The following is a 25071-nucleotide window of genomic DNA, read 5'->3' as shown; positions in this document are numbered from 1 at the left end:
TTTCTAATAGAACCTTATTTGAAGATAGTTCTCCAAACCATGTTTTTCAGCAGGGAGCTTAGGTTAAGGGAATGTACATCTAAAACGTAATGAGTTCCAAGAACCTGAGCCCCTGACCCCGTGCCCCCATCCACCAAAGCACACAAGCAGAACTTTGAACATTTTATGAGTCCCACAGTCAGCTTCTTCCATCGCCCTTTTTTCCTCTTTTCCTTCTCCCCTTTCGGCTTTTCTGAAAGTGGCCTGGATTTTCCTCCTAGAATTATTTTATCTCCTGCCATGAGAAAAATCTATTATGTCTTATTCAAATGGCTAAACCAACCTACATCCACTGTCCTTTCAGTGCCTTCCCACAGTGCAGTTAGCGGGGTTGTACTCACAATGTTCATAAGGGTCAGCAGGTACTTCTGAACATGTTCTTTCCCATGGAATTGAACAACTGAGTCATCGACTCCCAGAAGGACTTCAATGTTGTAATCATCGTCTGTCACATGCCTTCGATGGCGCTGCCTCGATCTATGCACCCGGTCTTCAATAAAGCTCAACGCACTGTCGAGACTATCCAAATTAGTGAGGTTAGCTGCTGAAATCAAACGGAGAAATGAGTTATCAACCAAGAGAGGCTCAGGCTCAGATCTCAGCCAAGTTGATATAAATTTGAAGTAACAGCCTTTGTTATGTTCCGTGTGTTATATAACAGCATTAGTTTCACTTAATGTCAATTAAAAATGACCTCAATGAGAGAGAAATCTGACCCCAAAAGTTTTTACTCTGCGAAGTAAAAGCAATACTTTCTACAAAGTAGTACCACATAATAAACACAAGGGCAAAAGAAGAACAAGTCATATCAATGTCTTAACGAGAAGAGTGAAGCTGTTTGCAGTAAAATACTTGCTGCTTAAAAGTACTTGTAAAAAAAATACACTGTTCAGGGTTCCTGTGCTACCAAGGATATCCTCCATTTCAGAACCACAATTAAAGGCAGATATCACACTTCAAAATCTGCTCTTACTGCCCACAGAATCCTATTTCAAGGCAAGCACATTGGCAAATGCAACCTTTTTATATTCAGACAGGTAGTAATAAACCAACCCCTCCTGCTCGAACATATTAGCTCCTTTCATAGACAGACACATGAAATTCAACGGTAGTGACATGGATCCTCTATTGTTACAACTCAGGAGCACATTTTAGACATGAAATTAATTAATTTATAGCTACATTCACAACTTTTTTAACTTATTTAAGCTTTTCATCATTCCCAATTTGCCATGTCACTTTGCGTTATTCTATGTTGAAGACCAATCCTTCAGGCACACAATAGTAGGCAGCTTTCTTACTCATTTCTAATGGTTGCTGTGATGTGAAAAGCACATTGTCTGACAGGACGGGATACTGTTAATATGGCACATACATATTAAAAGTTAACGTGAAGATACGGAATCTTGACATTTCACCCTATAGAATAACAATGATTAGCATTAATATCATTATTATAATTTGCATTACAAGAGCCCTGGAAGCCCCAACGAGAACCTCTTGATTTCAGAGAATGTCAGGAAAAGACTTGCTCAGAGAGGCAAAGAAAAGCGGCGAGAGTGCTGTGGATTGATTAAAGGCTCCCAGTGCTTAGTTCAGAGCAACATAATAGGGAGCAAAGGGAGGAAGCTAAAGCCATCACCTTCAAAGCAGAAATAAGAATCAACTCTTGGAAATGTTACAAAAGTGGATTCTCCATCTTCATTTATTGAAGTTTTCACATCAAAACTGGCTGCTTGGGAAGGGATGAATGAGTCACCAAAACACTGGGCTCATTACAAGAATGTCTGTGCTCTCGCCTTAAGATCGCTGCCTCGGGCGGCCGTTTCAGCGGGCCCTGCGCAATGTGCAGCCCGCGCCGAGTCCCCACAGCTCCCTGCCCTAGTGACAACAACATATCAATTCCTAGCGCCTCCAGCTGCCAGGAGGCACAACTCCCACTCCCCCCCAGTCCCCACTGCAGCACCACTGACTGCCCCAACCCTTCAATGCCCAAAGTGGCAAGATGCCCGTTTCTGAGCCTCCTTGAAGAGACCTCCAGTCGAAGGACAGTCCTCAAAAGACACATTTGCCTGGGCAGCTTTCCACCACTTGTCCACGAAGCTCCGAGGACATGCTTGTCAGGAGACCCACAGCTGCAGGCCACCACACTGCTCTGGCGGAGGTCCCCTCGCTCAGACAGACGGATGGCCCCATAGAGTGGTCCTACATTTGCATGGAGCCACAGGGTCCTTCTCCTGGGAGGGCAGCATTTATTGCAGCTAACAAGCACAATCACCATGTTCTCATTGCCAGCCTCAAGGCTCCCAGCAGCTTCTGCTCCTGGGGCCACAAGTTTTTTAAATTAGTCTGGTCAGGATCCATGATTCAGCATGAAAATTCATTCTTCATGCAGAGCCCAGCTGTCACTCGTAGGTTTACTGTGGAGGGGAAACGGGTCTGGCCTCGCAGTGATGCAGACAGGGCTCAAAACCTGCCAGGCAGCCAGCTCCAGCCCCACTCTCATGGTTCGCTCCACTGGGAAAGCTTCATGTTAATCCTCGTTAGCACCCAGAAGTAATTACCAAGCTTCCACAGCAGTCTCAGGGGATTTGCTGTGGGATCGAGGGGCAATCTTACATTCATGATCAACAAGGCAAGTCACAGTTACTGTAAAATTTGACCATAAAAATGCTCTCTAGAAAAGTAAGGCTAGGCTGGCAGTGGCTGCAGGTCATATGCTCTCTCTGCTGCTCACTAAAAAAACCTACTGTAATCAGGAGCAAGACCAAAGCTATCAGACCTGCTATTGCAGAAGAGCGGTGCTGGGCAGGTGAGGAGAGCCCGAGCCCTGTGCTGAGCTGCAGACAGGCAGCTCTGCTGGCTGGGGTGCTGTTATTTTGGTGGACGGTTGGCTGTCGATGTATCCTAGAGCTTTTGTGCTTTCATTTCTTTATGTGTCAAAGTCAGACTAACTCCTAGCGCAGTATCTTTATTCCTGTGTGAGTAAATCAGCAGCCAGAGGCAAAATGTGATCCTACCATCCTGCAGTGAAAACTGCCTGTCCTCCCTCTTTGCTCCTCACTTCATCACTGTCACACTATAACCCTTACACTCCTGCCAGCTCCTGCGGAAAGTTATCAGGTGGTTCCCTGGGAGTCACCTTGCTGCCAGTGGGTGCCAACCAGCTACTTTAAATTTTGCTTAGAGCATAAAAATTCCCCACCTCAACGCTTACCTTCACCCTTGGAGTGTTACCCCTTCAGAATAACATGCCCATTAGGCACTGGTACCCCTGCGGCACCGAACCAATGTGCATCCCAGCAGAGAGTGCACCGCGCTGGCTCCAGTTGGTGCTGGAATCATCCCAAGATCAGCAGCACAGCTTAAAGCATTTACAACAGTAGCTGCAAGATCTTTTAATTCCTTTCCCAACTTCCCACTGAGTGTTCTTTCCCAGGAGGCTCTCCTGGGACAGACAGGGATGCCTCCACACATGGCCTGACCACGCATAGCATGGATGACTCCTCCAGCGCTGCTCTGCAGCTCAGTTTCTTGGATTTGTTGGCCCGTGCTGTCTTATACCCATGTTGTATTTGCTCCTAAACGACAGGTATATCTGAGTCAAATTAATACCTATATTCTACCACCGGGAAAGTGAAACAAAGTGGCATCAATAACAACTAAGAAATTTGTCACCTTTTGGCGTCTTAACTTTCCTTAGCTAACATCAGTAACTTTGTTGTAACTGTGCTGCTAACAATATGCTAGAAAACATCAAGAGAAAAACTTGAAGAACTAAACCACAGAATCATAGAATCACGGAATCACTAAGTTGGAAAAGACCTCTTGGATCATAGAGTCCAACCACCCCTTTCTGCCACTAAACCACCTCATCTACCCACCTTCCAAATCCCTCCAGGGATGGTGACTCCATCCCCTCCCCGGGCAGCCTCCGTCAGGGCCTGATGACCCTTTCTATGAAAAATTTTTTTCTGATGTCCAGCCTGACCCTCCCCTGGTGCAGCTTGAGGCCATTCCCCCTCGTCCTGTCCCCTGTCACTTGGGAGAAGAGGCCAGCACACTAAGACACTAAACTCCCTCTTCAAATTTTCCACGTTACCTTCCTTCTCATCACCCCTGCACTTTGCACAATAACATTATCCCATAAGTCACCTCAAACTGCACATCATCCCAAGACCTCTCCATCGGATGTTAATTTTCAGCAACTTTTGCCAAATCAGTGCATCAGCCACTGATTCTTGGTGCCAACTTTGTTCTCCACCTCCCAAGAGCAGACACTTGGCATTTGTAGAGGCTAACAAAAGCCTGTGTCGAAACCTCCTTACTCCTGCTAGGAGAAATTCACATTTGTGAAAATTAACCTCTGACAGACATGGTTATATTTTCCTCTTCTGCTGCTCATCCAGAATAAATCAAAAGACAGCAACACTCTAACAGCTCACTCACAAATCCCTCAAAAAAACTTTTAGTTCAAGCCAGCTAAAAAATTATTGCTCTATCACTGATTTTATCCTATCACTGCAGACCATCTTCCAGAGAAGGAATTAAAAATGCCCAAGTTGCCAATAGGGGGGAAACTTGTGCTTCTGGCTTAAGCATAAAATGAGGAGCCAGGCAGCCTGGCTTGTGCTCCTGCCTCTGACAGTTTCCCCACAGTGCTGGGAGATGCAGAAAGCAGCTGAGGGCTGGGCAGCAAAACTGCCAAGGGAAAAGTGGGTGTTCAATCCTGCTTGACACAGCCTGGGAGTTTTTTTAGACGTCCTTCATTTTTGCTTGCAGTGGAGGCAGAGAGGTGATCCCAACTGCTCCCAGGCAGCAGAGTCCTCGTCATCTGCTGACTCAAGAAGCAGACAATGTGTCCAGCTGCAACAGCCCCAGTGATGCATTAGAATGTGTAGAGTACATCGAAATGGAAAGAGTAAAGGTCTTTATACCATAGAGCTGCAAATTGCTACAGCACTATATGTCGTACAATATCCCCCTGTTCTGCTCCCTTCTCCTGAGCAAAGTGTAATATCCCAATCTTTTATTTAATCTGTTCCACTTTTCAATTTGTTATTTTACTTCTTGGTTTCGGGCTCTACCTGAGCTCCCACATTCCCTGGGACTAGAGGTCTGAACTCCCAGTCCCACGGCAGCACGATGCAGCCTGGCTCTGATCCCCGTCTCTAGGGCAAGGAAAATACACATGGACACAAATATCAGTTTTGCCTTTGCAGGGCTTCAGAAGAAGTCTCCATCTGTGACAGTTTGGGATGTTTGACAATACCTTATTTTCTGGGAATTTTTGCTTTGCTTATTAATCTTTGATATCATGTACTTTACAGAAACCTAATTACATGACATCTCCTGCTTCTCCCTTAGCCGTCATGGCAGGCGAAGCTCAAACAGATGCTGTGAGTTACTGAAGCGTGAACATGCTGCCTGCCACAAAAACCACCTCTCCCTGTGTTTTCTGTCACTCCCTTTAGGACATCCACCAAAAGCACAGTTGCTGGCTTGTGATCTTGTTTTGTTCATGACCCATTTCAAAAAGGCTCGGGGAAATACAGCTGCACCTTCACTTCTTAAGGAGTCCCTCATGAAGTTACTGCACTTGAAAAATACCAGCTTTAGGATTCTCCAGTCTCACAGCAGCAATGTTGTCCTAATAAAGCAGTTTCTCATTTTTTACCTCTTCTTTCTGATAGAGGGAAGAGGACTTTCTGGCAAGCCCAGAGCTGAGACTAGGACAGGCACCTGGGAAACTGCATGTCATGTTCACAGCCACCACCTGTATCTTCTCAGCACAGCAACTCACTGGAATTTCTTTTCAAATATAAGTGAGCATCATTCAGACCAACCAGCCACCATTTGAAATGCAGCTTGTTTGCTTTTGTGGACAGTAGACAAACACCTGAGCCAACTGCTGAGCATCTTCTCTGCAGCCTCACAAGGATCAGCACTTCTGATGCACTCTTGTGCTGCTGATCTTCATTCCTGTGACACACTCCTGAAGGGACTCCCACCTTCCAATTCCTTCACGTGGCTTGCTGCAAACGACCAGCTTTTTTGTTCTTTTCTTTCTTTTTAACCCCAGTCACTCAGCTTGACTAGCAGTGAAGCTCAGCTGGAGCCTGTTCTGCTGCAGTGACAAGCATATCTGTATCTGCTGTGCTGAGGCAGTGCAGAAGCACGGGGCACCCACCCCTTTCCAGCTGCACTGCAGCTGGTGGCAATGCCACTCTGAGCCTGGGACTTGTCATCATAGCGTAGGCGTGAGCCCATCCATCACTTAGTGCTGCAAAGGCAGGAGGAACAGGCTGTGTCCCACTGCTTGTGTACATCTGCACCTCTGGAAAAGTACCAAACGCCCTCGACAGCTTGACAAAGAACTGCTCTTTTGGGAATTGCACTTTAAATCACAAGTCATCTTCCTGCAATGCTCCCTGCCACTCGTATGCTGGAGGCTTCGGTCGTGCCTGTCCTCTGTGATCAACCGACTCCCCAGTTAGCCCTCAATTAGCCTTTTTGTGTATTCTACCAAATCCTCATTTATCTTCCATGGTAGTTTGAAGTCCAACTCAGGGAGGTTGGAGGCAACAATGAACAGTCAAAAAAATCATGCTCTTTATCTCTTGGCAATTTTTTCTCCCATTTTTAAGTTCCTCAGTTTGGGGTTTTGTTACTCACTCTGCTCACACACGATCGTGATGCATTTCGTTCATTTGCTAATCAATAGTTTCTGTTTCTTGGATTTTTTTTTTCAACTTATTTCTGCTGGTTTTGCAGCCCTGCTCACTTTCCTCTTTGCTTTCTGTTTTGTTTTCCAAATGCCCTCTATTTGTGTTTCTTCTCCCCTTTACCATACTGCTCAGCTACATTGGTCTTTCATAATTTCTAACCCCCCTTCCCACGCTACAGGCTGCATCGGGTCCCGTCTGCTACAGATCATTCACAAGAAAACTGGGTAAATCCAACAAGGTGAATTAAAGTGGAAGAGAGCTCCTGTGAGGTGAAAGCAAATTGAAAATGGTCTGAACAAGAGAAGTAGATCTCACACAGTGCACTGAGCACATGATACAAAGATAGCCCTATTTAAAAAGCAAGCCCAGGAGGACTCTGCCTCAACACACTTCTAACTCAACACACTTCTAACTTGGAGTTCAATTGTCATAGGATTCTTGTGATTTCTTGAGTCATGGGTTAAAACAGCAGCTGCTTCTTGGTAAATCCTTAACCAAGAGCAATTATTGCAGCAGAAACCTCTTTGGGTGTGTGTTCAAATTCCTCCTCTTCCACTGTTTTATATAAACCAAAAGCAAGACCACGCTAGTAGTCTAAAGACTGGGCATGCACCGGGCATCCTCACCAAGGTTATGAAACCTCGTCCTGCCCTTATCTGAAAAGAAGAATAATTTAAAAGGAAACTTTTGAGCTGCATGCCTTGCTAACCATATGATCTCATTATGAGCTCCCTGCCTCTTAATTTACAGTAATGCCGTTTCAAGTCAAATCACATTCCAAGACAGAGCCTGCTCCACCTTTCAGCTGTCTGGGGGAACTTTGCTACGGGTGTCAGGGTAGGCTGGGCTCTCAGAAACAGGTCTCAGAATCCTGCTGCAGGAAGGCCAGCAGATACGGCAGCTGAACTGCTGGAATGATCTGGCTGTGGCATTTGACATCCAGAGGAGTTCAAAAAATTAAATGGTATTTCAAGCACTGTATGTATGGGCCTTTTTAGAGCAATTCTTGCACACTTATTGAGGCAGAACAGTTGTCCCATATTTGCAGAAGGAGGGCACATTCTTGCAAACACACAGGCACAATCACCGTTCCCTTTTTTTTTCTTGTCGCCTATGCAACAACGCAGTGTCTTCAAATCTCAAGTCATGCTCAAGTGCCTGCCTGAATCAGAGTTATAAGGAATAATAAAGCTGAAACCTACCAAAGTGGCAAAATAGAGGAAAACTTTGATGACTGAAAAGAAAAATTGTCTTTTCCAAAGGATAAACCAATTAGCACAGTGACAATGGCCAGGTGGATGCTGTGGCAAACAGCCAAGTGAGAGACACTCAGAATAACCACAGCTAGATGTTGCCAAGGAGATATTTTCTGGCATGTCACAACAAAGAGAAAAGGAATTACAATACTAAAAAGAAAAGTCAAAAACTAATTTGATCTCATCAGGGCCACAGTCACACAATGAATAACATAAAGATGATAGATAATTGCACTGTTAAAAGATTAAGTGAGAGAGAGGTAATACAATACCTTGGGCTAAAACTTGCAAAATGGTGAAATATATTATATTACAATTCTAACTTTCATATTACAACATAAGAGTCAAAAAGGAGAAATTAAAGGAATGGCAAAACAGTCAATGTGACCTGGTTGAAATGGAGCTCTTTAGGAACTGAACATAAATTCTGTCCAACAGCAAAATTTATCCCTTGGGCAACTTTCAGCTATCAACCTTACTAATGCAAACACAGGTTTCAGGATTTAGTATCAAATAATGAACGAGCAAGATGTTCCTAACTCAATGCTTAAAAGCGAGCTCAGAAAGAGGCAAAAAAATGCTACTCTGTAGAAAACTAATTTATGGGCCAACCTCTAAGTTTCATTGACTTAATTGATTGCATGTGGGAAGCGCTTAACTTGCAAATATTTTGGCATGTCATTGCAAACTGGCCTGTACTGCAGAGCCTGCGACTTGCAAAACATGTTGTCTGATTTACCACATCCCACCCTCAGCTGCCCCAGGAAAGGGGCTCCATCACTATCAAGCCCTCAAGCGCACATGTGCGCTCACGCAAAGCGAGCTTTGTTGTGCATGACTCATGTAAGAGCTACAAAAGGAGCTCAGCGTTCTCAATCTCATTTGCAACTAATGTATTACCAATTAAAATACAGAGTTCAGCCGCATCTCCACGTAGGCGCTCGGCATAGAGCCATGTCTCCACAAAGCTGTTCGAGCCCCAGAGATGCCACCTCCAGTCCCTAAGTCAGATCGTTCACACTCCTCTCAGAGTAAGGGATCAGCATCTGACCCACAACCTACTTTCCCTGACCAGGCTCTGACAAAGTGTTTATGGGCTACTGGAGTCCCAGTCTGCCACTGAGTTACTCAAACATCCAATCCATATTCCAAGCATGATTAAATTACAGCAAATTAGCACAGTAAGTAAGCTGCCTAGCTGACCCCCTGGCTTTGTAGGTGACATGTCTAAAAATCCCACTTGCATTTTTAACAGAATGAAATGCTGAACCATGGTACAGGACCTGAATAACAACGTGTTGCAGGAGGTGGCAGTTGTCTTTCCATAAGCCAACTATTCTGCCAGAAAGGGACATTAAGTTTAATTACAGTTTAACAAATAAACTTTAAAAACTGCACAGGTTAAAAAAAAGAGCAAAATTCCTAGCCAGTAAAGGAGGGTGAGAAAAGAGAGAAAAGACAAACAAATACATTGGAAATACTACTCAAAAATAACAGCTGAAGCATATACATATCTTTCCAATGCTCTTTAGTCATAACTACAGAACAACAAATCTCACCTTCTGATAACATTTCAAAGTGGAATTACTCGATCCTTTTAAAAGGATTACTCTTCTGCCAGGTATAAAGTCTCACAAAGTTGTAAACAATCCAATTAAATGTTTTCAATGTCGAGTATAACAAACATAGTATAATCTCATCAGTGTAAATAATGTATCACACAAATGACAATGCAAACAGCTCCTGCTCTTCTATATAATCATAATGATCTTTTAATTAGACAAAGTAAACAGTCTGCTTAGTTCACCTTGTAAAGAAAAGCAAAGGAAGAAAGTTTTCCAAATGCTAAGGTGAAAAACATATGCAAGCTGAACTACCTTTAAGTTCAACCAACTTCTTGTACATCTCAGATTATGACAGAAAACATCACTTGGTCAGAAAAAAAAAAAGGTTTTTCTGAGTTTCACAAGAAGATAACATCATCTGGGCAGTCAGAGTATACCTGGCAATGCGATGTATGATGCCTTGGCTACTTACACTGGCAGGATTTGAATTGGAGTGAGAAGGAGTTATAATTTTACCTATGTTTTGAAAATATCCTTGTTGCTAAATCTGCTTGGACTTTCTGCAATAACAAAACCAGCTGCAATTGATTAGAGACTGTAAGAAAGACAAAGCTAACTTGGAGGACGCAGGAATTTCTTAAACTTCGAAATGACACTAAAAAAACCCTGAAAGAGAGAACCAGTCTCTGCTCCAGTGAAAGCGCACGAGGTTTATTCCCAAGGCGTTTCAAAATCAAGGGCAAAGGCTTGTTTTGTCATTTGTACAAAACCTCTTAATCCGCCAGGCCCTAAAAAAGGCAAATTGCAAAATGCTGCCTTTCCTATTGCAGCGTGTGGGTGGGAGACAGTCCCAAAGACAACGACTGAGAAGAGAGGCTTCCAAAATGCAGCACTTCTCACGAGTATGGACCTCTTCTTCTGGAGAAGAGAAGGGGAAGGAAAGAAGCTGGATAGATGTACGGGTACCAAAACCCTCTGGGGAGAAGGGGAATCAGGAGGCAGAAGTTAAAGCAACACAAACGCAAGAAAGGAAAGTAAAAAGAACTCATGACTGGTCTTCCTGCTGCAGGTCCCCAGTGCCCCCAGGGAGGCAAAGACAGGGCTCGCTCCCACCTCCTGCTCCTCAGCCCTGAGAGCTGGGGCCTACGAACAGCCTCCAAGCTTCAGAAGCACAGGGATGAGAGCTAGCTTTGCAGGGCAATCCGTCTCCCCAGCGCATGCAGGGTAGGCTTTAATGTTTCTTTTTCCAAGATAAATTTAGCATTAATATCTGTGGGCTTTAGATGGATTAGAGGCAGGTCATCATGCAGTTGTTTAGTTTTCTGGCAGGTCCAAGATATTTTTAATTCCTTTTGGGTCAAAGAGACTTGAATGCTGGAAATTTTTTAACGTGAACAAACAAACAAATCATTTCAGTTCATCTGAAATCATGTTTTACTCGCTTGATAGGAAATCAAGTGCTTCAAGTCTCAAGTCAGATACTTACTTAAAAATATAAAACATTTCAAGGGAATAAAGGTAAACGGTTTGTTTCAAACCCACTGCCACATGAAGTCTTTCAACACTTTCAGGGTCTTTCTTTATCTGTGTGAAGTTCAGTGAAAATTCACTATCTTCTATCACCAATAAAAAATTTCACCCAACTCAACTGCAAACATCACGCCTAAATAGAGCTTTCATTTGCCTCTTTTTCACTCCCTATCCTACTTCCCCCAAAACAACGATCATCATTTCAGGACCTCTGTATTTTCGTCGGGTTACTCACGTATTATTGATAAGCAAGCTGTACTCAGTGCTGTCCGACTTGTCCTTCCGATTGGCTTCCAGCCTAATCAAACTGAGGTTGTTTGTCTATTAAATGAGACGTAGCTGGTAGGATGTAATGCTCCTTGGCAGGAGATAAAGAACTGTCCTACAGGGACAGATCATACCCACTGCACCTCAAAATAAAAGCCTTTCAAGAATTACGTAGTAAGGAATTTATCTCCTGAATTAAAGACAGTATCATCTCTGTCTGTGTAAATAAAGCTTAAAGTGGTCAGAAATTGCGTTTGTATTCACTTTGCAGAGCATTATAAAATTGCTTTAGTATTAATGACTGCTCTGCTCTTACTACAGAGAATGAGATCACACTTTGGAAAGTGAATGTATAACATCCAGTAAGAAGCCTGGGAAGCCTTTTAGATATATAAATGTACACACATATATAAGTACACATACATGTAGGTATATACACAGAGAGTAATTGCTAAAGTTAAAAAAAATCTGTATTTTAACAGGGCAGAATGAAGGGTTTTAGGTTGATGGACAACTCACTTGTTAGCTAATAATTCTATTAGAAACATTTTTAAAAGAAGCCTAACATATTGGAAAACTGTCAGAAACAAAAGCAAATTGAGATATTCAGATTTTTTTAATTCAATTAAATCCTTTTTAAATGGCATGAACACAAACTAATGCTAAAAAGACTAGAAAATTCACTGGCTGTTAGAGAAACAGTAGAAGCTGTTAAGGGTAAAAACAGACACTTGCTCCAGAGCTTCAAGTAGTTTCTACCTTCTGAACTCCAACAGTGTTGAAAGACCATTTAGCCTCTAACCTGTTACTGTTGCAGAGCAAACAGGAAATGTCAAAGCCACCAAAGAAACCGTTCCAACCGCCTTAGGAAGCAGTTGCTAGATTAATGGAGAAGTTAACCAAGAGCTCTGCTGACATTAGTAAAGGCTACTAGTAATTAACACACTCTAAAACTGGTAGAAATTGAGTCAGTCAAGATCTGAGTTTCTGCAATGAGATATGAGTTTTATCTGAATACGTGACTTGGACTATTTGAATTCCTAGTTAAGGACTGGCTAACCAAGCTGCTCCTAGTTTGCTTTGTTCTAAAGAAGCCCGTGATCAGTGACCTCCCAATGACCACAGGGAGCTAAATATTTTCAGACAAAATCCCACTACACTGCGTTAAAAAAAGCTCATCTAGAAAGCCACGTAACACTCTGGGAGACAAAGAGAACATTGGAATCTGGATCACCTGAAGTACGAAGAAAGTCAGTGAAGAACAAAATGTCTGAAGCATTAACTTGCCAGGATTATTTCTTAACGTCACAAATTTCAGGTCCATTTGAAGTCTCACAACAGAGAAACTAAGGCAACTGATTGAACTTCCTTGTGAAAAGATTAAAAACCTAAATTCTATACAGTACAGCATGTGGTCTCACAGGTATGTCCTACATTCACCCAGAGAGACTGCTGCCTGTTGCAAACACTCCGTCACCATTACTCAAGGCAAAGAGAGGGTAAAAACGTACTCCCTCATCCAGCTGCAAATGCAGCTCCTCTCTCTCCATTTCCCAGTCTTCCAGGCCTGGATTTAGCTCAATCGAGACACTTCCTAGAGCCAGCAACATGCCCAGCACCCTGGGGGGGTAATATCCTGCCCCAGGAGGAGCAGCAGCTTAAGATGTATAAATGTACACACATCTACAGGTAGATATATAGAAGCCACACCAGTGGTACCAGTGGCTTAACTTGAACAGGGCCGCATTTCCACCTTCTCCTTGCAATTCAGAATAATCTCCAGAAAATCAACACCTTTCCCCAAAGACAAGGGATGGTAAAATCTCAACAGGTTTCATACATAACCATCTGGGCAAGGAAAAGGCTCATGCCAGAACATGTGTGTGAAGGGGACAAGGGCTGTTTGGGCTTGCGGAGAAGCGTTGCTCTGTTTGGTAGATTCTCGTAGAGTATGATGATGGAGCCAGAGCACTCTGGGAAGAGACATTTGATGTGTTTCCAAGTGCTGGACCACTGATGGAAACACTGGTGAAGAACTGCAAGAAAAGAGGCAAAAAAGAGGTGCTGATGGCACAAAAGCATAGGGAAAACACGTATCTGGGAGGAATAGGAGACTGAATAGAGAGAAAGAACCAAGTTGACAAGCAACGCCTGGTTCCCAGAGTCGGGGCTCCTGACCACCGGTGGTTTCATGCTCTCCTGCACAAGCAGCTTGCCTTTCACAGGGTAACGCAGGGTAGACTTGACCGAACATCTGCTAGGGATGGAAATTTCCTCTATGTAACTGAGGAGCAGCCGGTTTGGCAGGTAATTGTAAAGGCAGGAGATGCATTAAAAGCTCTGCCTCTGAAGCAGACACACAGGGCTGCAGGCTGTGGCACCAGCTGAAGCTTTGCAGCTGCTCCTGACAGGGGTGAGCGCAGGAGGACCACATCTGCAAAGGGGCAGGACCACAGGTGGTGACACAAACGCCTCGGAAGATTGACAAAAAGTGCTGAGGAGAGCGTCCACCACAACAGACAAGCACAGCGCAAGGATCAGGCTGACAGGGTCAAACAGAGCCATTTCGTGTATGCAGGATTATCACAGCAGGGCTGGCACCAGCACAGCCTTTCTTCCTCCTACCATTGCCTTCCTGACACACGTCTTGGAATAATGTACATGTACAGTAATACCAACTCACACTTGATGGAGTTTCCCCAGATTTACCGCTTCCTGGGAAAGTGAGGGGACAATAAAGGGATACGAGATCCCAACTAGCACCCTCCACTTCCCGGCTTTGCACCCTGGGATTAGCTAGTATCTTCCACTTCCCTCCCTTGGCATCCTGGAAGGAAAGGAAAAGAAGCCAGGAAAAGCCAGGCAGGGACCGAGTTTGTACCAGCGGCTGCACCTCTGCTTCTCTGCCACACCACGACCTGTGGCTGCTGCTACAGCTCATGCCAGATCTGTTGAGACTGTAAATTCTGCAGGGCAGGGAGCATCCCCCATTCACTGCTGACACCATGTTATGAGGAATTTCTAGTCTAGGCTGAGCACTAGGTATAACCATCATGTAAGCAGCTAATAGCAACAAGTCTTTTTTTTTTCCCGGAGCCAGCCGCTTCCTCAAACTTCTGTAAATCTCTGCCTCCTAACACGAAGTTAGCACGGCTCCATAATTATGGATGTAGCATAAGGAGCAGACAAGCTGAATTAGGCTTCCGATTGCATGTCTAATTTATGTACAACTGCAGCAATTACAGATGCAAATTAAATAACTGTGCAGAAAATGGGTTTTATTAGCCATAACTAAAACCCAATAAAACTCAGTAGCTCACGCACATCTCTGCGCTGAATGTGCCTCTTTAGCATGTCAATTAGAAATGTGAGAAACGACAGGGGTTTGTTATTTCCTAATCTGAAAAAAAACACAGAAGAAGCTGTCAGAGCACGTCTTTCTTCCACAACAAAACGAACAGGAGTTCTAATTGGCAATTTCAGAGCAACACATTGTTTTACAGACAGCAGTTCTATGCAGCTTTAAACACATTATTTATACTCAGACTTTCATGCCTGACATGGTTGAGGAAAGTCTCATCTAATAAAACCATATGCTAAATGTAATTCAGGTTTAGTAGAGGCCCACTCTGACTACCTGGTAGGCTGGGATTTAAAAGTTTAAACTCAAAGCTGAGGAGCACCGTGCTTAGTTTTACAGCCCTTCTGAGATTTGGGAAGTTGGGGGCTTCTTAGCACCATGCCAACTGGGTCCAAGGCTGTGAAAAGCCTCTCTGGATGTTTTAATGTTGAAAACACTCAAATCTTCTGTCATTCAGACTTAGCATGAGTGCTGCCATGTTTAAAGAGCCTGTGCTAACCTGTCAATTTGTTTAAAAGCAATAAAAAAACCTGTTCCCATTAAATCAAGGTTAATCCTCCTGCATAGTTCTTACACAATTCCCTGCTATGTGTGATTAAGTCTACTCTATATATATGTAGCACAAACACGTGGATAAAAAGGTTATATAGACCATGGTGTGTCTATATTATGCTTTTGCTTCAATCCTTGTGCTGGAAGGGAGAGGGGATTTCCTGGCTGAGTGCATCACACACACGTGAGTTAATCACTGCCTCTGCCCAGGAATGTTGGCTCTCAGCGTGCAACCCCAGTGTGTTCCTGTACAGCCACCCACGCACAGCAGGTCACAGCATCCCACCGCGGCACAGCAGAGAGACACGCCAGGATTTCCAGCTAAAGTACACATGATTCCCAATGTGCATCACACACTCTTCCTTCTCCCTTCCCCCTCTCAGCCTCAGGTAGAGGCTTAGGAAGGGCTCGGTGCCCCAGGGGGACCTGTGCACATCCCAGGCAGGGTGGCATTGCCTGGGTCTCTTGGCCAGGCTGCTCTTGCAGCCAGCGAGCAGAGCCAGCCCCTGGACATGATGATGAGACAGAAACATCCAGCTTCTCACATGGGGCAGACAGCAGATGCCAGAAGGTAGGAAGGGATAACTACCTCTCTGCAGCCAACTCTATGGGGAGCTGTTAGAGTTAGGGGCAGGCTTAGGGTTAGGGTTAGAGTTGTCCCCACAGAGTTGCTCCAGCCACCCAGAAGGGGAGCAGGCAGCGTGACACAGTTAGCGGGTCCCCTTGTCTCCAGTCTCCCTCAAAAGTGACTTCCTCTGGTGCCTTCTTCTTGCACTGATGTCTGTGGGTACTCTCTGCTTCCTCAGCTGTTCTACTTCATGATGCGTTACTTCCAGTACAGCACCTTCCCCACTGCACATAGGAATACAGGTGGGACTTGGCATATAAGATTAGCAGCATCATTGCTATTCCTACGCCAGTTCCCAGCAGACGTGGTCCTGCACATGGTGTCCTCCCTGCCCTGCCCTTCTCCTGCCCGGCCACAGCATGGATGCAGAAAATTCCTTCAAAATTTAAATATACCACATCCACTGACTTCCCCTTATCTCTTGTGGCAGTTGTATCCTCAAACAACTTCAGCAAATTATTTAAGCATGACCTCCCTTGCCTGAATGTCTGCCAGGTAGCCCTAATTAAACTGTGCATTCCCACATACACTCTCCATAACACTCTGAGGAGGGGTTTCCAAGATTTCCTCATTTGGTGTATTCCCTTGGATCATCTATCATTAAACAGCAATAATGATAAGCAAAATGAAAAAGACAACAATAATTTTGTATCTGCAGAAAGAGGACACAAACAATAAATAACTAGAAATCAGTTATTAGATCGGCCACTGTGTCTCTCCCCTAACAGAGCCCCTGAGATGCTGAGCACTTCACTACAGATACTGAAGTAGAAGATTTTCAAACATTGTGGTGATGAACATCTAGGTAAATTCTCAGGAAGATGTGTTCAGAACAGTTTCATCACAGGAAGGATTATTTAAGTTGCTAAAAGAGAAGGCAGCCCAGAAATATTGATTCTGTTTATGATTTAATAATAGGAAACATGGAATAACTTCCACATTTCATCTGGAAGGGACTCATGTCAAAGGCATTATCATTTGACAATTTTTTATATTGCAGTTCTAGATTTAGATGTTCCAGATTTCATAAAAGCTTTAAAAGAAGCCCAGTGTTCAGTGAGCCCACTCCCCAAACTGATCCCCTTCTCTTAAATCAATGTTAGATCAGCTGCCAGTCTGAGTGGGTGCAGGAGCAATTGCACTCAGCTCAGCAGCAGGGCAGGCAGAGCTCAGCACAGACTTCCTCGTCACTCAGACTCAAAGGAAACACTGGTGAACTGCTCTGGATTTTGTAGCACTGGAAATAGTCAAAGCACAGGGACTGAACCCCAGTTTCCAAACCTCCAGCCAACAGTTGTGTCTATAACCTCATAGCAGCAGCATCCTCGGCCTCAGGAGCCGGCCACAGAGCATGCAAATCCAGAGGAGGTGAGCAAGATTGTGTAAGGTACAGGTTTATTAATCCTTTCAAAAAACAGTTTAAGGAGATTTAGGATTAATACTTATCCCATGCCTGATTTAAAAAGATATTTTAACTCATGCCTTTGTTTCTAGCTGTATTTCATAGCTGACCTATTTCTGTTTATAATTAACACTGGGGTTTTGGTTTACTCCAGGATCAAGACAACTACAGAAAAATGATCTGGGTTGTATCTGGACTGATGCAATAAGACTGTTACCTAAATTCTGAGTACAACACTCTGGCGTTGCTGATGAGTGAGCAGGAGAGTAATCAACTCGATTTGGGGATCCAAGCTCAACTTTGCATGGCTCAGCACTCAAATAAATGTTCTATTTGTAACAGTGCAACAGAATCTGGCAGCATTTCCACAGCAATTCATATGGAAGTCCACATTTTCATCTCTGCAAAGTCACCTTTCACAGAAGTACATCCACAACTGAATCATGCCTTTACTGCAACCTAGCCCAGGGAACAACAGGCAAATATAAACCCAGCAGGTCACACCACAGCTACCCATTCATCTACCCATGAGAGAAAAAAAAAATATGCTTTTAATTAAAACTAACATTTTAATAATTCAGGAAACTACTTACACACTATGACCTGCTGGTGGTGTTGGTTGGTTGAGGACACCAACATGGGACAGAGGGCTTAGGATGCTGGAGGAGGAGAGACAAATGATGGAAAAATGTGAAGAGGAGAGTTATACACATGACCAAACTCTGCCTCCTTAAAATAGATTTAAAAAAAAAACAGGGGATAATATTTTACAGAGCAATGGATCTATTAAGAGGATAGTTACGGTCATTCACAGTGGTCTAGAGAACAGGAAACTCTATGTGAGATAAATTACCCCACAGTAAATGCATGGGTATATCCATTTTGGATTTGGACCTTGTACGTGCAACTGGTGTGAAACCACAGACAGGACTTGCTATTGACATTGGTGGTTTGTGGGCAGCACTTCCATTACACAGGCAGGATACAGACTCACTGCAGCCAGAAGACCTATTGAGACCGTCTAGCTAGGCAACATAATTTTCTTACATTGCATACAGTGCATCTCTGTTAAAAATTAATGAGGGCTCAGGTACCGCTATCAATAAAGGTGGACAAAAATGAATACTATGTGCAAGAGGTTTCTGTGCACCTGAGGAAAAGAGTCACTTTCACTCTTCCAAGCAGAATACCACACACGGTTACTTTGCTAGTGCTGCAACCCCAAAAGTCAGCGCATCACCAGATGCTATTGATCCGTGCCAGGTTATGCAAGGTCTGAAGCACACTTCTTACCGAAACTTGCCAAAACAGAAATCCTTTCAGTACTTAAGATTTTGTTAAGAATCGCTTAATCTGCCTTCTTAAAGTACATTTACAAAAGCAGAAATGATCAATAACCCCCCCATTAAATTGCATTACTTTGCATAAGTTATTTGGGACAATACATTAAGTAAATGAATGAATAATCCTTGAAATCTACGTACAGCAGGACAACAACTTTAATAGCAAATCTCTGCTGGAAGGAAAACCAGTAATTCAGACAACTCATGCTACGAGGCAACTTATGAAAGCCAGAAAACCATCAGTTTCATACTGCAACCAAGTGGATTAACTTTAAAAGACACCAGTGTAGCAATTTATAGCTATTACAATTTTTTTGACAACATAAATTTCCAGTTTCTGCAGCCAAAGTAGGTGAAGCTTTAAGCACAAAGAGCTCATTGATTCAATGTGTCTGTACAATTTAAATCTGAAAAATCAATCACTGTGCATTTCCTCCAACACTTTTTTTTGTAGCATCCTCCTAAAGAATTTATTATTATTGCTTATTGCTAAAATAGAAACGGTGATTCCACCGCTCTCAGCCCTACTGAATTATTATTTAATGCTGTATGGCTGCCCTCCTTATATAAAGGGATAGCTTGGTTTATTATGAAGAATGTTATTATTAAACATTTCTCAGTTGTGTTTATCATTGGTGGTTATTATTTTAAGAATTCTCTGTTTTCTTTGAATAATTTCCCTTGCCCCACCTATGTCGTGTCGAGCTTTGGAATCACCTCTAAGGGAAAGGGTCACTTTCGGCTTATGAAGTATCCCCAGGCAAAACCCAGAAGCTATAAACATGAATTTTTCATTATATTAATTGTCCTAGTTTAACTATGCAGCATGACTCTTCAAGATAACCAATACAGAATTCTAACTGTGTGAGAAACATTCAGTTTTTATAAGCCCCCTTCCTAACCTTTTTTTTATACTGGAGGGAGCTTCTGCCAACAAACACTGCTTCTTAGCTAACGTTCAACTTTCTTTGTAATTCACTTTCCTGACCTTTTATTTTGACATTTTCACCTCATATATTAATTTCTGCCTGAACTGAATACTGCAGTGTTATAATTACTTACATATAAACCTTTCATCACATCTTTCTTCGGACTTTGTTAGAAGATGCTGTATATCAAATAACAGCAAATTTCACCTCCATCAGCTGCCCTTTCAGAAGGACAGGCTGCCAGCAACCAGGAAAGGATCACACCAGAGCCCCTGTACTGCTGCGCAGGGGTAAGAGGAGCCTTCCGATTCGACATGGGGCACCCAAAAAAAGAGAAAGCGACATTCCCAGACCTCCCATGGTGCTTGTGGACACATCCCTGGCCTTGCCCTCGCCCAGCTTTGGGGCAGATATAGATTAGGCAGGATGCCGAGCACCCTTCCTGCAGATCCTTGGAGTCCCACCACCCCAACAAGCCTTCAGACAGGCTTGGAGCTGCCTTTCTCATCCCGCTCTCTGCATTAATGGATATTCCAGGTAATTTAAAACAAGCTGGGAGGGACTTTAGACAGAGGCATTTAGTGATAGGACGAGGGGCAATGGGTATAAACTGGAGAGGGACAGATTTAGACTGGACATAAGGAGGAATTACTTCACCGTGAGGGTGGTGAGACACTGGCCCAGGTTGCCCAGAGAAGCTGCGGCTGCCCCATCCCTGGAGGTGTTCAAGGCCAGGTTGGATGGGGCTCTGAACAGCCTGATCTAATGGGAGGTGTCACTATCCATGGCAGGGGGTGGAACTGGATGGGCTTTAACGTCTTTTTTGACCCAAACTACTCTATGATTTTCCAGTGAGCTTATTAGGCATATCAAGAAAAAAAGCCCACATAAATCATGCAGGGGTTATCGTGTAGTTTTACCTATGGCATATTCACAGTCTTACAAACGAGTAAGATGCAGTGACAGACTGAAGCAGTCACCTGCCACACATGGTTCTCTCACCTGGTTTCCATGCTAGAAACAAGGAACAGGAACTGGACTAGGCCTGTTTCAGGTGATCACCTCTAGTAAGCTGGTGCCCATTGGACCCGACACCTCCTAAAACCAGCCCAGAGTTCCACCAGAGGGTTGGCCATACAGCCAACAGTGCTTTGTGTGCCCCTGTACCAAACCACCACGCAGGAGTCTGACCTGCCTCACCAGACAAGAGGAGTCCTGTCCCACCGGTAACAAACACCCGGTCTCCACGCCATTTCTGATTCTTCAGGATAGAGATAAAAGCTTCCAAACTGCCCAAGTGACTGCAATATCCCGTAGTGATTTCCATGCACTAGCATGGATTTCAGCCATCCTCTGCCTCGATGGCTTCTCTTCCCACAGCAGTGTCTGAAGAAGCATCTTTCCAGGGACAGGCAGGTTTTGGGATGTCAACCCACAGCAAGCAATAAAGAGATTTAATTTCTCAGAGTCCCAGTCCAACTTCTTTCTAGTCCTGTTCCCTAAGATATCATAAAAAGCATTTAAATTTTTGTTACAGCCGCTGCCTTCAGGAATTCTGTGTGATGCATTTCCTCTAAATACAGTTCCAGACCTTTGGGGTCTTTAATCTTTTAGTTGTGCTGAAGGAATTGTAGGACCTTCACAGCTGTCACAAATTTTTGATACCTAGACAGAAGAGATTTTCAAATAACATGTGCAACAGCACAGATGTTCTTGCATTGTTCTTCCAGTTTCCATTTGGCCAAAGCTGTAGTTCTGTTACTTACCATGGAGACTAGAGAAAAACTAATCCAAACATGGGGGTAAATTGAAGTAACCTTGTCAATAGTTCTGAGAAGTAGGTATGTGCTCAGCAGAGCAAGAGAGACAGAAAAGCACACCAAAGACATTTCAAACATCATACAATGTGAGCTACAGACACAGTGAAACTACGCATCAGTGGAAAGCATCCACAATTCTGTTAGCCATTCTCTGATTTTACTACCTAATAAAGATATAACCCAGTTGTTTGCGGGCAGACACAGCTGAGTATTCTTCATATTGAGTTCCAAGTCATTATCTAGTTTCCTGAACATCAAACAGACTGAAGTTGCACAAGGGGGAAACAGAAAAATGTAACAGCTGATTACATAGATGCTGCCATACATTAAATACATTTTCTGGAGTATAACAGCGTATAAGGATAACATCACAGAGATGTTCATGGATTGCTTAGCCTTTCCAGTTCCCATAAAACATTTCATATTTCTCTTCCTTTCTCTTACAAAAGTCCTGCCTTGCACCCAGTTTAGTGCTAGTACTTAAACAAAACAACCACTCCAAAGTTTACAAGCACATTTTCAACTCTTGACACTAACTTTGAGAGCCACAGTTTCATCCTGATCTTTGCAAAACAACCAAAATGCAACTAAGAACATAAGCATTACTAAGCCAACATCATCTGTGCCAGAGATAATCCTGTTGCTGAGAGGACTGCAAGGTATTTATCCCATATTTTTGCTTTCCAAGACCACCAGAATAATGTTTTGTTAATACACTTGGAGATATCATTAGCTCAACTAACATGTTATTTTATTGGTCTCAAATTCAAAAGACAAGTCATCTCAAAACCCCAACCACAACCTTTGCTTCTAACTTGCTAGGAAGAAGCAGAGAGCTTATAATCAATGTCCTACTATTTTTTAAATACCATTTTATATCTCTAAAAGTAGAGTATTCCAAAGCTTGATTCCAGCTCACCACGGAGCGACGGTTTTGTGGAACTCCTAGTAATGGGAAAAGAACAAGCAACACAATAGCTATTTATCAGAACACATTGTAGGAGAGAGCTTTGCGCCCATAAAAGCACAGCCAGGCCCCTTGGGTCTGTCCAGACACCAGCACTGCTATTTAATGGCTGGAAGCTGGAGGAACATTCAGAGTCCTGGAATGCAAGTCAGTAAATTAAACAAGTGAAGTTTCTCTCTTCTTTAACTGTTACAAGGAATTTTCAGCAAAATTCTGAAACTCAGCAATTTGGATGTTTTATTCCCAGCACAAGGAAATGGCAAGAAACTTTCTGAGGCCTGGCAAAGGGTGAATGAATTAATCATTTCAGGGTTTGCTGTGTGCGTTCAGTGCGTATCTGCACTGTCTAGGAGACATTACAGAAGTCACAGATGAATTCCACAGGTTAGGTTCAGACAAGTCTGGAACTCGGAGTGAAGCTCCAGCCGTCTTCATATGCAGGACACAGTGTGTCATGCCCAAAGTTACAGAACTTGATTTCTAAGAATAGCACCCTGTCCTGAGAATGTAGAAACAAATCTATTTTTTTAACTTATAATTTTAAATTAATCAAAAATTGGCCTGTCACAACCCTTTGCATCAAATATTTGTCCTTTCTCACTGAACAACAGAGCTATTCTCTTCAGCCTTCCCACTTACAAAGAACTTGCATCCTATGTCATTTTTTATTGTGTTTAATTTATATAAAGGGACATTTTCCACTGCTATTCTTCAAAAACAAAAGTATTCTCATAAAAGAGCTATTGCAAACACTTCCAATCCCACCAAGTTCCTTCACAGAGCAGTTCAACATAAACCAACTAGCAGCACTATGGGTACCATCACTGCTGCTGCTGCTGCAGGTAATTCCAAGTCAAACTCACATCCTTAAGGATGGCTGCACTCCCCTATGGAATGGAAATTTTTTTATGTACCCCCAGCCATATAGGCCAAGACATCAAGTGCCTCAAATTACATCCTGTCACTAGCCCAGCACTTTGCCATTGTCCAGGACATCCCTTGGCATCATGGGCCACCTTCAGATACCCAGAGCCGGTACTCAGCAGGACACCAGGCTTGCTTTGCAGAAATACACCCCTCCTGTTGCTCACAAAGAGTATTGGAGCAGCAGTTCCAAGGAAAAAGGCATGTGGTGCCCAATACAGAACCTCTGCTGTCTTTTCAAAGAACTGTCTCAAGGAAAAAATAGATGCTTTATACTTCCTTTCCACTTCTGTGTCTTCACTTTCTAGGATTTCTCTGAGAATAATTTCAATCTTGGATATACTTCATTTTTGTTACCCCTAATTTAGGAATAATTGCATCACTCCTAAAATATATTATCTTTGTAACTTACTCCCAATTGTAATTTCAATATACATACTCATTTTTGGCAATATTTTATTACCAATCAAAAATAACTCTGATTCATTTCTGTTAGAATAGGGAGTAACTGAAGTCAGTTAAACTGGCGCTAGGGAAGACCGAGGTAAGACTTATCTAACCTGAAAAATGGAAAGATGCTGTCTGCATGGCTAATGAGACACTATACACACCAGGAACGCATCCCATGCTTTCCCAACTCCATATATTAACTAAAAGTTGGCTCAGTAACAGCACAGGCATTTTGTTTTGTTCAGAGTAGGAATAGTCTACAGTCGAGTGCAGTAACAGAAATTACCCTGCACAGAGGGTAATGAGCCCTGGGAGAGGCATGCACACAGCCATCGTCATAAAGCAAAAGTTTGTCTGCACAGAAGTTTGTTAATCTCTGCTATGAGACATTTCCATTAAAGTATGTTTCATAAAGCCACAGGTTCGTTCTGCCAAAACCAGGCAGCTAGACAGGCTCGTCAGCAAGCAGAGCTGTGGAAGACCTCAGTCTCTGTTCAACTACCATTTCAACAAAACTTGCATTTACCCAAAAACCAACAGCAAATCATGCCCTGCATCATTTTGCAAGCCAGATACCTGAGTACCAACCTATGTGCCTGAAGACTTTTATTATTTTGCACGGCATAATTCTTCTAAGATCTGAATACTCCTGTGTCAGCTAGAAAAGAGCACTCCAAAAGCAACAGGTTTTTATATACATCATAATATCCAACAACATCCTTAGCACTGTCTTTACAGTAGGAGATAGTATAAATTGAATTAAGATAAGAATAAAGAAGGCAGAAGAGAAGGCTAAGGTAATTTATTACAAATAACAAAAAAGAAATATCACTACAACTGCTAGAATTGATGGATTACTTTTTTTTCAACAGGGCCTGAAGGTCAGTGGATTTGAGTGACTTTGGAAAAAGGGAACACGTTAAGTCTGAAGCTGAAAATCCACCACAGAGAATGTCTAGACAGCTAGTCTTAAATCTCACTCCTAAATCAACGAAGCTGCAGTTCAGCCATCCCTGCCATGTTGTCATGCCAGGTGAGAGACAAGACTCAGCGAGGAAGAGTCCCCGAACACAGACACAAAAAATGAGCTCTGAGCACCTGGGATTCTGCCCCAAAGGCAGGCGACAGCCCATCCTGCAGCAGAGATGCTCTGTATAAATGGTACCATATTTGGGGGGTTTTTAAGGGGTTACTAATGTTCTCCCTCAGCTTCCAGGCAGGTTTAACAAGCACATCTGCAGCAGCAAGGAAAGTAGAAGCTGCAGCCAACCCTTTAATCTACAGATCTCAAAATACTCACAAAAGAGGCT

General features: G+C 43.2%; 1 protein-coding gene across 2 annotated transcripts in view; it reads right to left on the bottom strand.

Annotated features, from left to right (window-relative positions):
• The window catches only part of ADAMTS2 (ADAM metallopeptidase with thrombospondin type 1 motif 2), a 179823-nt gene that overhangs the window by 58274 nt on the left and 96478 nt on the right, over positions 1–25071 (bottom strand). For both annotated transcript variants that reach the window (XM_054079224.1, XM_054079223.1), the window contains exon 4: positions 381–583. In XM_054079224.1, the coding sequence (XP_053935199.1) occupies positions 381–583 (203 nt within the window). The remainder of the gene's footprint in view (positions 1–380; positions 584–25071) is intronic.

This window comes from Cuculus canorus, chromosome 14 (genome assembly GCF_017976375.1).
Source record: "Cuculus canorus isolate bCucCan1 chromosome 14, bCucCan1.pri, whole genome shotgun sequence".
NCBI lineage: Eukaryota > Metazoa > Chordata > Aves > Cuculiformes > Cuculidae > Cuculus > Cuculus canorus.
The sequence above is the reverse complement of the archived record's forward strand: the minus strand, read 5'-3'. Positions and strand labels throughout refer to the sequence as shown.